Here is a 13,663-nt window from a genome sequence, read left to right as displayed (position 1 = left end):
TCTGACATCTCTGTTACAAACTCTGGTCATCAACTCTGGTTTTCAGTTGAAATTGGAATTGTTAATTTACACAATAATAGGATTGCATTGACGATTTTTTCTTAACTCGCAAAAATCTTCAAACAATTTGCTATCGATTGGTGATAAAATTTTTTGGAAATAATGACATAGAGGGGATAACGCCTTTTTTTCAGAGGTGATTTTTCAAAAATTTATTTTAAGAAAAGTACTAACTAGCAAATGTTTTTTATTAGCTCGCAATTTTCTTCAAAACTACTTCAATGAGGAAAAAAATAAAAATTTTGAATATCTATACATGAGGGGCTAATTGATCGGATCTTCAATAACCACGAATAATTGGCCCGATTTTTGCAGGCGCTGGGTACATAGTTGAGGCCTTCTCCGAACTAGAGATGCCGCGGTGAGAAAAAGCGTCGAAACATACGAGCTTTTGTCACGATATCAGAACAAGAATCGAAAATCTCTCAGAATTTGTATCCCTAATTTGTCGAAAACTTTTTTTTATTCAAATATAGAACATACGTTATGTTCTATATAACGTAATTTAGTATAACGTAACGTATACTGTTATGTTCTATACTTGAATAAAAATACAGGACATAACAGATAATACGAATTCAGGGTGTCCCAAAATTGAATTGAAATATTGTGATAGTAGTTCGGAGTAATGAAAATTTTATCTCCGGGGCTTCATTAAAATATTTCTAACTCCAAGTTCCTAATTTGTTATTTTTTCCAGACAAATATCATGGTATAACATTCGGAATACGTTTATCTGAAATAATATCAAACGGAGTTTGTGCGCACCTGCTACTTGCATTCGTCCGCCGAGTATGGCCGTGTGATATGAAGGGTAGTCTTCAGTGATTTCACATTTATAGAATCCGGTCATCTCTCTGGATACATTGAAGAGGGTCACGTCGTGGCTGTCTGATTTTGAAACCTGTCAAGGATAATTTGAAAATTCATACAATTCGAAGATTGCAAAATCTTCTTAACAGGTATGAATCAATTATACAAAAGCATTGATGAAGTCAAGTATAAATCAGATCGTATTGGCCATAAATATTTTGGCGACACACTGTAGGATGTAAGCAGGGTTTGGTGCATCAATAAAAGGCTTAATTCAATAGGCATTAAGTTCATAAAGATATGTTTATTCGAAATACAAACCTTAAAACTAATGCAATAAAAACAGAGTGTTGTGGTACAGCTTCTAACCTTAATTAACGTCAAGTTAAAATTCCCGGCTGCTTGTTCTGTTCATGAATATTTATTACTCAGAGGTACTTTGAAACCTCAAATAACAAAAATACAGAAGCAAAAAAATTTAATCATCAATATTTTTTACATATAACTGCTTTAGATGATTAAAGAACAAAACAAAAAAAGATCATCCATATTTGTATCGACTATATTTATATAATCGATATTTTCGAACCAATAATTGAACTCACTCAAAAAATTTACATTCATTTTGTAAACAAATGAATCATCTTTCGTGAAATGTGAGTGATTATATGAAATTAAGAAACTTAATTTAATAGAAAAAGTCACATCACGCGAGTACTCTGACGGGTTAATAAAAACCTCTGGTTTCAACCTCCCAATAAAGAATTTCCATATGCGGCAGGGCAGAGACCTTTGGCTTTGTCCTCATAACAAGCTTTTTCTAATGTAGCCTCTAGCTTTGGTTCCGGCTTGGCTTCATATTAGGGTAGCGACTCGTAGAGGTTGAGTGAGAGACTGATCTTTCGTCGCTGCGTCGCTCCTTATACACACATTGGCTCCGCCCAGTCTTCTCCCACCCTGCTCCCCCCACTCGCGCTTCGGTGTGGAGTTGCGCGGCATTCTAGTGCTGTGATACCTACTCAATGCGCAACGCTTGAGGCGCGCGAGATTTCAAATTTTTCTGCTCCTTTATTAATTTTCCGTCTAATTTCTTTCTCACGGGTTTTTCTAAATTTTTACTGCTTGTAATTCTTTTTTTCCCCCAATATCTTTTTAAAACAGATTATTCGTTCTTTTCCAATTTCTTTTTGCAAATAAATTATTCTTTTCTTTCTCCCTTTCTTTTACATTCATATCAAATTTTCTATCAACAAATTTTTAATTTACGATCATTGTTGTGACGACTATCAGACTATAGCTCGTCGAGCAAACCGGATGTTAATTTAGGATCACTTTTTTTTTGTTTGAAATTTGCAATCTGGGCGAGTCTCTACTTTATCCCACTCGCTAAAGTGCAGTCTCATGAGTTCGAATGCGCATACACTGGTTGTTTCATCGTCATCAATTTTTTGGGGTTTTTTCTCCCAACTTTTTGTTCTATCGGATTTCTTCAACGCCTCCTTCATTAGTGATTTTTGTCTCAGTACAATTTCGGCACTCCACAAAATTTTCAGTTGTCCTGGAGACATGTTTGAACATACTGTTGGGACGCTAGCTTCATTGGTGCAATATTGATCTGGTTGTTGGCTTTCTTGGCAAGAAAAGGAAATTTTGTTAAAATTCATTTTACCTGAAACAATTTCCTCTGATGATTAACTGACTCAAACATTCTAATACATTATTGGGAAAACTTGCCTGAAATCACTACTGCACCATTTCGTATTAATCCATGTGTTTTGTTCATCTTATCACATGTCCAGCTCCTCACTACCTCTGATGTAGACACGATGCTGTTAACCGCTGAAACCGGTAAAATAATAACACTTCCACGCGTCACTATGTGAACAATGTAATTCACCATGACTGACATTCATTATTCTAGTTTGACGGCGCGTTTTTGCGCCCCTCTATGACGTGAGAATAGACGAATGAGATGATAGACTCAGTCAAGACGGTAACAGGCTTTCGAAATATTTATGATATTTGACTCGATATTTGTGTGACACAACTTTCGAGAAATGGCGTCATGACGTGCATGTATCTTCCAAGTAACGGTTTATTGAGAATATGATGGCCTCAGAGATAAAAAATTTTCTGATTTTGTGATTTTTCTGGTCACTAATTGACCGCTGGTCAGTGGCACGGCCCAATAACAGCAGCAAAATTTCACATATTTACGTATAATATAACGAGAAATTGATCGATTTCTTCCGCTGCATCACTACTCACACATGGTTCTTTACACTTTTCCTCCTTCGTCGGTAGAAATCCGAGACAATACACATAAGTTCAGTAGTCATAATTCGGCATCCGTTTGGTCTATACTACCGTATTAAGTACAATACCTGTATCTAGATTTACTTGTCATGGATTAAAAGTTGGATTCGGAAGAACTGGTTTGCGTTGGACTTTGCGTAAACGTCTGGCTGTCGCCCGGCAAGTTAGTGATGAAGAAGGTTAAAATTTTATTTTTTTAGATGTTGGAACGGTGAATCAAAGTAAATGATACTTTTATTCACCATTTCCACGCAAATTTTGCGCTTGGTATTCTTGAGAATGTAAAGAACAGCGTAAACTTACGTCAATTTTCATGTCCTTCCAAATGAGATAACTATTTTGGGGTTGTTCAGCTTTTGGTACATATTGATAGAATTCCTGGTCATTCAGATACCATTTAACAGTATAAAGTGGGCCTTTCTCCAGATCGTACAGACACGTGAGTGATACTGTATCTCCGGACCTCACAATTGGCGGTACAATGATTTTAACGTTTTTCACACCCAGCGTTCCTGAAATCAAAATTTTCTCATTAATGTTCTCAAGGAAGACATGCGATTGATTATTGGAGTGCTTATTCGGCAATTAGCTTTTATGGGTAAATTTTTAAGTCAATGCTTTAGGAACTGACACAAAAAGACGGTATTGTTCCCACTTTATGAATGGTAATTGTAAATTATACGTAAAGTTGAGCTTATCAGGGCTCTAGCAATACCCGTCGAGCGTGGCCTCTCCTTGTAAACATGGTAAATCATCACGAAATGATTCAGGGGACAAATTTCATTCATCTGTATCATTGTTATTTTTCAGTATTATTTTTTAAAAACTGCATTATGCGCATTCGTCTCCTTGAATGATATTTGTTGAAGAGTATCATCAGCAAAATGTCCTTATATACTATCCTAATGGAAAATTTTAAGTATTACAAAATTTTACATTTTTATGGGCATTTTCATAATGTTTTGTGGTACCAATTCGGTGAAAAATGAAATTAAACATTTATTTTATATGAGACTGATGAAACACTTTTAGTATGAAGAATAATCGACTGTCGATAATCGACAATCGATAGTATGAAGAATAATGGTGAACTCGCTGTTAGATTTTCCATTGCATATCTAATCGAATAATGGTTTCCTGAAGTTGATGATATTCTTTTATTAAAAATATCGATTTTTACATAATGAAACTATGAAAACTCTGCGAGCGCAAGTTTCACCACCGAAAACGAGATGGTGGGTCACCAGAATCACTTTTTCGCCAAACCTATTCACTTACGCGATAAATTCTAGTTGAATTTTACGCAAACTAACTGACTCTTGCCGTATTTTGTGTAGAATCAAATCTCCACACATATCTGTCAGCCCATGGGTATCACTTATCTCACGATGTGTATCAAATCCAGCAATTTCCAAGTCAGAGAACACTTGTCAGTCTTTTTAGTAAACTTGTTAGAAATCATTGGCTAGATTTAGTGAACTATCATTCTCTTGTCGTATAAATGATTGATCGATGACTGTAGTCGTGTCAAGGGATGTTGGCAGCAGGAGCATTTCTCATCACCACAATCCTTCCTCATCGTCATCATTTGATGACATGGCATATCTGAAACACCTATCTAGACAATCGATAACCAGTTTTGCCATTTCACTGTGAGGGTCCTTCCCTTTAGGAATATTGCACAGTAAATCCCTTATAGCCTTCAGAAGATAATTTCTATCTGATAATTTGACCATGTGATTAGTACAGATCGCTCCTATCTTAATAACTGCTGATGAAGCTTCGTCTCCACGAAAGATCACCACCTTTAGATTATACCGCAGTAAGGCAGGATTATCAGTCGCCCATCCAACTGCTATAAACTGGCTCAAATTGCTTTCGCGCTCTCTGTGTAGTTCTGTCGACAATCGCGATCCTTCGTATATTCCAAGTAGCACCTCCGATCGACTTGATAATTTAATCCATATGTTACTACTTAATCGTTGTGGGTATCTTTGATAGACGTGTGGCTACTTAGACTCATAAGTCTTGTCATTTCTCTTCTTAGACCATCCGTAATCAAAGGAACTTATCATTCGCAACATTTTTGCTCCACACAGATTCATTCTTCTACTTAGATGATGGTTTCCTGATATCCGCACCTATCACCTGTCCGGAAATACCTATACATCAGACGTTTAGTCTACCTTACAACTATTATTAACTATTAACTATGAAATTGAGCCTGTTTTCACTAGGAGAAAAGCTGCAGTGAACATCGACTAGAATAACGACGAAAACAATATGAAATTCGAGTTTATACCGAGGGAAACATGAGGAGGTTCAAATTTATATGAATGAAAACACAATTTTAGTCAATTCTTCGTTCGACTCTTCTCGTGTTCAGCTCTCGGTGGAAAAATATTCATTGTTTTTACTCGATCCTACTCTTCACTGTCAAACAATGAAACTCCAGCAGTCTTGAAATAGATAGCCCTCTAGATCGCGTACAAACGAAGTTTCATGCAAATCCTTCCCGAAACAGTTAAGGATAGACGACCTTCCGTTTGACCCTTGCGATCATTTTATTTCACTCTCGTATCCGTCGTACTTTACTATTCTGACGGTGTGCTTCTGCGCAACTCCACGACGTGAGAATAGACGAATGAAAGATGAACTCAGTCACGAGTGCGACAGATTTTTTAGATGTTCAGGATATATTCGAGATATATTGATGTGACGTCCGGATGAGTATGTACTTTTTAAGAAAAGATATGCGATTCTTCCGTTTGACACTTGCGATCGTTTTATTTCACTGCTGTATCCGTCGTAATTTACTATTCCGACGGCGAGCTCCGGCACACCTCTACGACGTGAGAATAGACGAATCAAAGATGATAAATTCAGTCACGACTGTAACAGGCTTTTTAGATATTCACTACATATATTGATACGTGACGTCCTGGTGAGTATTTTCCTTTTAAGAAAGGACTGACGAGGGCTGAGATCTGATGAGGTGCTCCGACGCGCCTCTACGGCGTGGCAATAGACAAATGCGAGATGAAAGACTCAGTCATGAGTGTGACGAGCTTTGGAGCTTCTTGTGATATATTTGAGATATATTGATACGTAACACTATAACGTGGGAGTCCCTTTTAAGAAAGCAATCTTCCGTTCTACCTTTGTGCTCTTATCGTTTGACTCTTGTAGTTGCTGAGCTCCACTCTGCTAGTCGATCCTTTTAGTGGTGTTGGTTGACTGTTATGATGGTCCTTTGCGTCTTTTTCTTTTCATCCTTATGATCATCGAAATAATAAATGAACATATGATGGCACTGATGTGAAGTAGAAACAATATTCTAATGAAAGTTGAATATGCCCGGTCAGTACTTCTTTGGCTTCACTGCAAAAATTTGTATTTCACAGAAAATCACTTAAGACACTTGGAACCAAATTTTGCGCCTTTTCAGAAGTAAACTTACATCAAATACTATTTGGTATTGATACGCTTCCTTAAAAATCGATAATGCGATCAATTTGCTCAATGACGCGATCAATGAGTCTTAACGTAACTTAAATCTAACTAGATTTTGGTCGAAATCGACGGAGCGATTCTCCAATTTTTCAGTATAACACAACTAAGCAAACGAGAATGAGGCACGTCACATGAAATATCGCAATGTGACTGGCCCAAATCCGTGTTCCGAACATCATTTGTTATGAGCACACAAATGAATATCTCAAATTTGTCAGTGAACTCTTTCATGATGAAGGTTCTCCCCACGACGCCATTTCGTTGGTAGTCAGCGTGGTCCCTTCTCCAGCGCCTCTCGTGGCGCTTCGTGGTTTATATTTGTGAGATTATTGAAAAATCCCGCACGCTTGGGCCGCGACTTTCTCGGTAGACGCTTGAGATTTTTGTTTTGACGTAAAGTTGTTTGTTAGAACTGCGTCGATTCATTTTGAATCTCGCGGAGTCATTTGCGGATCATCGCTTCTCTCAAAATTGCCGGGGCATGCATCTGACCAAGATCTAATGATTTATGTTAAAGTTACGTAAAAGTTGAATGAAGACTGTTAAATTACAGTTAAATTGAGACCCTTCACCACTGAGCTCAAACGCTCAGAGATCTTAATCCGGAGTTGATGCAACTTTAACTGAGGTCCAACCGTGGTTTACTAAACCAAAAACTGTCCTCAAAAGTGAGTTTTTATTGCGGTAAAAAAAGATAGGGGAAGGCAGAACCAAGTGGAACGTTGCTCATGGACTGAAAATCCCAATATCTCTATCCATAAACAAACTCTAGTGGTGCACGGACACCACCACAAAATGTCGAAGAGTGGGAAAATGCTTGGCGCATGAAAGCGTTAAAAAGAGAAAAAATTTAAACAATGGAAATTGAAAAACTAAAAATGAAAAACCATCGCCAAAAAATTCTAAATTATATTATTCAAAATGAAGAAAACAGACTCACATAGAATCACTGAATATTAAAAAATTGAAAATTGAAAACTCTTGACGAAAAAGGTGGAAACTGTTTGATTTAAAATGTGAAAATTAAAAAATTAGAATTGAAATTCAATTAGTCGAAGGGGAACTGAAAGAGTGAAGAGAAAATGGAAGCTATTTCGACAATCACAAATGGCGCGGGAAAGGAACGGCAGAGCAAAGTCGGGAGAGAAGCATAAAATCACGACTCCCGTTCCTTCTCGCACCATTTGTAATTGTCGAGATGTGGCCCACAAGTCATTAAATTTTTGTTTTCACTTTGGTTTCCCGTTTTAAAATCACTCACTCTATACGTTTCTCACTGATGATTTTTAAACTCCAATTTTTATAAACTTCGGAAAATAACTGCATCGTTGCGAGGGAAGCGTTATGGCCCCCGATAAGGCCCCTACAGTGGAGACTTCTCGTGACATAATCTGGTAGGTGCAAAGTAGGGGCAAAACAGAAATTACCCGCGACGATCGGAAATCAGAACGATAGCGATTTGTTTTTAAACCACCTGTTTCACTTCCTGAAAAACCGAATAAATCTCGTTTCCAGTAGCTCTCGAAAACTGGAGTATTTTTAACGGATGAGTAAAATAATCGCGTTAGTGCGTGAGATAATTAAAACAGAGTGCACTTTTCTCTCATAACGATCAAGAAAATGCTGCAAATAGGAAGAAAACGATGGCATGTCACAATAAGTTTGCATAATGCTTGCGGAGCAAAGTTATAAAATCGTCAGTTCAATTATTCAAAAAGCGGAAAATAGAATCACTGAATACTAAAAGATATAAATTGGAAATTGACAACTCCCGACGAAAACGGCGGAAACTGTTTGATTTAAAATATAAAAATGAAAAAATGAGAATTGGAATTCAATTAGTTGGAGGGAAACAGACAGAGTGAAGAGAAAATGGAAGCTATTTCGACAATCACAAATGGCGCGGGAAATGAGCGGGAGAGCAAAGTCGGGAAAGAAGCATAAAATCACAACCATTTCAGCGTCCTCCGAACTCTGCTGTCCCGTTCCTTCCCGGTGCCATTTGTAATTGTGAAGATGTGGCCCCAATCCTCCCGACCCCCGCAATTCCCCACAAGTCTTCAATTTTTGTTCTCATTTTCTTTTCCCTTTTTCTTTTCAAAATTATTCATTTTACATCTTTCTCGCTGAGGATTTTCCAACTCTAATTTTTATCGAATTTGGAAAACGACTCCATCATCACGAGGGAAGCGTCATGGGCCGCGATAAGGCCCCGACATTGGAGACCTCTCGTGGCGTAATCTGGTAGACGCAAAGTGGGGAAAAAACAGACATTTCCCGGGACCCATTAGAGCTCAGAACAATTACGATTTTTGTTGAAACCATTTGCTGAAAGACCGAGTTGATCTCGTTTCCAATAGCTCTCGAAAACTCGAGAATTTTTAACAGATGAGTAAAATAATACCGTTAGTGCGTGAGATAATGAAAATAGAGTGCACTTATCTCCCACAACGATAAAAAAAACCGCAAATAGGCAGAAAACGATAGCATGTCACAATAAGTTTGCATAGTGATTGAGGAGCAAAGTTATAGAGTATTCAGTTCAATATCTTCAACAATAAAATCCATATCCATGAATTATGGAATACTCGAAGTATGAACAACAATCAAACTTTGAATCTGTTGGAGTGCAATGACCTATTCACAATCGCAAATACTACGTTAGGATTATGAATATTCGCTCACCATATCAATGCTACAGATGAAATTGTTGGGGAGGTTTCTAAATCTACATCAAGTACACGGTGAATAGCCGTCTCTCACTGAGACTCATCAATATTTATTCTAATCTCCTTATCCGCCGGGATGTGATAAATGATCCTATTTGTCCATCCGTGAATGCATTGTGAATTAATAGAATAGTCAATGACACTAGATCGTTATATTCAGAGTATTATACCAATACGATTACGAAAATTCATCTCCTGCATTAGGAAAACGCTCATATAAATCATTACCGTCATTGGAATGCACTTATACCGCTTATCGATAGTATCGAACGACCGATAAATCCAAAACAATTTATTCAAGCTTACCAGGTATCAATACCAAAAAGCAGTAGATTGAAATTCTTTTAACATTAACATCCATCCTTGCCTATTGAATCGTCTCAGACAGTAGAAATACACTCTGCGCGAACAGATAACTGTCACTCAATAAATGGAAAACATGTGATATCTCTTCTCTCTCAACTGTTGACAATATTTTAAAAATCGTTGAAGTACAAATGTAGGAAATTTAATATCGCTATCCTACGCTGAGGACACAAATTCGCAGCTATGACATCACTATTTCACAGAGTCGAGAAAACATTGTTTGATACTGTACGTAACTGTTCACAATTAGATGAATGGTATACAAGTAGGTACTGTAAGGATGTGGAATGAAAATGAACTCTAGAATTTCAGAGTTGCAACTGATGCGGGGATGCTGCAACAGCAAGCATTTGCGCCTGTCTCACGCGCCCGCGCACACAATCGTTGCTTTCCACCACCTCATGAAGTATTGTAGGAGAAGAAGGGATATAGAACGCACCCCCTACACCCCCTTCATTATAGTTTTTTTGCTCCCCACTTACCTCTGCGTTCTCTTCTTTCAACGCCTCTGTATCTTAAACCCCAAGGAGTTTCTTAAGGGAATTTAATTGAATTTGCGCGCCAAACGAGTCGGAGGGGTCGAAATCTGATTGTCATCATTGTTCCATATCAATACATTAGTCCGAAGTAAAATTTTGCAGTCTCTTCTCTGAGGGGTATTCTTTCGCTCGTTTTTTCGCTTTCCAAGGGGGCTCTGGATTCAAAGGGGTCGAATGAGATAGAAATTTCTATTTTGAAGTTTCGTTAGGCAGATAAAAAACGCACGTATCTTCCTATGAAGGCTAGGGCGAGTAAGCGCCTACATCGTATGTATTTTATTGCTTTATGAGAAATTACAGAGTTCTCTTGTGGCAAGAGAAACTTTTTTATATTTTAGTACCCGATACTCAGGAGTAAGTCTTATGCCCAGATAATTAATTTTGGCCTCAGGAGTTCGAATACAGAGATAGGCAAAATCGTAATACAGAATTCAAATTATTTTATTGTATACATAATAAGGTAACTGTATTATACGATTTTTTAATTTTTTGAATATTGAATTAATCATTAAACAAATTTTTCAATTTCCTAAATATTTTATAAATCAGTAATCAACTTCGCAAGAATGATGATTACTAGATTATCAGAAAAATCAAATTCAGGTATTTGAAATTAATTGTTTAATTATAATTGAGATCGAAAAACGATTTTCAAATTTAAATCAGAAAGTAATGAACTTTCATTAATCTGAGGTAAACTTCTTTTGAAATTACTTAGTGACAGTTTTTGCTGATCCCTGTTCAAATATCCTATTGGGGCGATGTTGAATTCAACGAATCATTAAATTGAATTGAAAATACAAAAAAGAAAAAAAAAGAAAAAAAAGAAAAAAAAATACATTCTCATAGAAATTCCATTCGGAAGCAAATTGCAAATTTATTAGCAAAAACATATTGACTAGGCTATGACGAAAGCAATTTTCCATTTGTTTGGAATGACCGAGAAAATTTCTATTTTAAGGTATCATTAGCTAGACGAAGGAGGTACGTATCGTCCTGTGAAAGCCATAGGGTGAGTACGCACTTTTGTTACATAACTAATGATACGCGTGCGTCTTTTTATGTATATCAATCATTCCATTAATTACCAAACGACTCTTCAGCGCCTAGTCGACAGCCGCTGCCAACTTTTTGCATACTTTAATACCCGATAGGGAGTGAGTTCCCCTAACATTGCAGCCCATCAACTGAACAACTTATTTCTTTCGTAATTTGTCGTCGAACATTGCTTGTTTGTCTCAGCATACGTGGGGGAAAGTTCGGCGATTTTTGAAAGAAGCGGTTTCAGCGAGAGTAGAAAAATAACAATGACATTAAATTTCCACTGGTGGGACGGTCATATTTTAATGTGGCACGAAGACACTTTCTTACGGGAATTTAATTCAATTTACTCGCCAAACGAGTCAGAGGGGTGAAATGTGATTGTCATTATTGTTCTATATCAAGTAATTATTTTGAAGCAAAATGGTACAGATTTCCTTTTCTGAGAATTGTTTTTCTGTTTTTTACATTCGAATGGGAGCTCTGGATTCAAGAGGTTGGAATGAGCTAGAAGAATTAAAGATACATGTGTTTTTAAAAATATATAAATCATTCAGGTAGTTATCAGTCGGTTCTTTAGCGCCTAGTTGGCAATCGCTACCGATTTTTCAACTTTTTATTCACTTTAAGGTGTTTCACGTGAAAAGTCGAAATAATGAAAAAAATTGAACAATTCAGGGAAGGAGGATCTGAGTATGCTGCATCACTGGGAACTTTTTAAAAATTTTCACTGATCTTGTGTTGGAGAAAAAAAATGATGAATTTGCAATGTGCTGTATCAAAAAATAAGGAATTGTATTGTCTATTAGAATTTTTTTTGGAATGGTATGCAAGATATTATGATAAATTTCATGAGAGTGACATTGAATCGGATTTAGGGAAAAAATGGTTATAAAATTTGAAGTTTTTAGTAGAATTCACGGAAATTCATGAGTTTTCAGTGGAACATGAATATTCAGAAATAAAATGACATGAATTTTCGATTTTTTCCTGAATTTCCCTGAATTTTCCTGACTTCTAAATTTTCACAGAATAATTGAACTGAGAAATCAAGTATTTTATTGATTTCCAGAAAACAAATGAAATATTTGATTTTTCAATGGCCAGATTTCCTGAAATTTCAGTGGAACTTGCACACGATAAAAATTTCCGTAAATTGCCACGAAAAATTCAGATGAAAATTTTTAACAGTGTAGCCTACTATTTTTTAATACTCTTATTATTTTCAACTCGGTTTGCAAAATCAAACAAGTTGTTTTTACTCGTGTGCCCATCGCCCTTATTATTATCATCAGCCTTTCGTTTACTCTTTCCCGTCTCCGATTTGGATCATATTTTGATTTGACTGAATCGGTACCGGTGTAGATTTATACCGAATTTCAGCCCGATCAGTTGGATGGCCCTCGAGACATTGAAAAAAAAAATGATTGTGGAGAAATTGCTATGTCTCAGGGACCTCTCCACCGATCGAGCGGAAATTTAGCACAAATTTGAGTCTGAATGATACCAATTGAAAGCCAGAATTGCAGCCGTTTGTCAATAACTGTTGCGGAGCCATTGACACAGTTCTGGACATACACACACCTCCAGATGTTTTCCAACAACGTCATTACCTCGTGTTTCATGAGATTCAGAGTCATTTTCACCTGAAATTGGGGGATAGAAAAACATGACGATAAGAATACTTTCCTTCGGAAGCAAAAAAGAAGGGATAGTGGTAGCTAATATCTGACATTTGTGGGCATAATCGGTATTGTTTACACGCACTTCAGCTCTACACTCCATTAGCTCCCTCACATGAATATTGATGCTGAATAATTGGAAGAGCCTGTAAATAACGTGAAAAATATTCCGGAAAATCGGGTAAAATTTACACTGATCTGTTAGAAAATTATTATTGAAAGTTCAAGTGAAAAAGCGTGAAATTTTTAACGACAAAGTTACGTGAAATTTCTGTGAATTTTTTTATTGAGGAATCAGTCAATTTCTTGAATATTCTAGGAATTCTCGATTTTCAGGTACAAATGGCACTGAAAAACCTTGAAAATTTTGATTATTAAAATTAAAAAATTAAAATATAATTTATTAAAAAATATATAATGTAATTTTTTCATTCAGTGTCATCCTCCTTTGTCCGAGGGGCACCGACACGTATGCGATGTTCTCCACTCAAGAATATTATTTTTATCGTATCATGTCGATTTTTCTCTCCGTGTGGAGAATTCATCTGACGTGCTCTGGAAATCAGGAACAAAGGGACTGAAATGCAGAAATTCTCTTCGATCT

General features: G+C 36.7%; 1 protein-coding gene across 1 annotated transcript in view; it reads right to left on the bottom strand.

Annotated features, from left to right (window-relative positions):
- LOC107041218 overlaps positions 1-10,096 on the bottom strand; it is a 13,891-nt gene extending 3,795 nt beyond the window's left edge. The window contains exons 1-3 of the mRNA XM_015261662.2: positions 9,738-10,096; positions 3,493-3,701; positions 829-964 (exon numbers count right to left, since the gene is read on the bottom strand). Coding sequence (XP_015117148.1) covers positions 829-964; positions 3,493-3,701; positions 9,738-9,792 — 400 coding nt within the window. The 5' untranslated portion in view covers positions 9,793-10,096. The remainder of the gene's footprint in view (positions 1-828; positions 965-3,492; positions 3,702-9,737) is intronic.
- Between the last annotated feature and the right edge of the window lie 3,567 nt (positions 10,097-13,663).

Source organism: Diachasma alloeum, unplaced genomic scaffold (genome assembly GCF_001412515.2).
Source record: "Diachasma alloeum isolate Michigan unplaced genomic scaffold, Dall2.0 Dall_scaffold_00359, whole genome shotgun sequence".
NCBI classification, from domain to species: Eukaryota; Metazoa; Arthropoda; class Insecta; order Hymenoptera; family Braconidae; genus Diachasma; species Diachasma alloeum.
The sequence above is the reverse complement of the archived record's forward strand: the minus strand, read 5'-3'. Positions and strand labels throughout refer to the sequence as shown.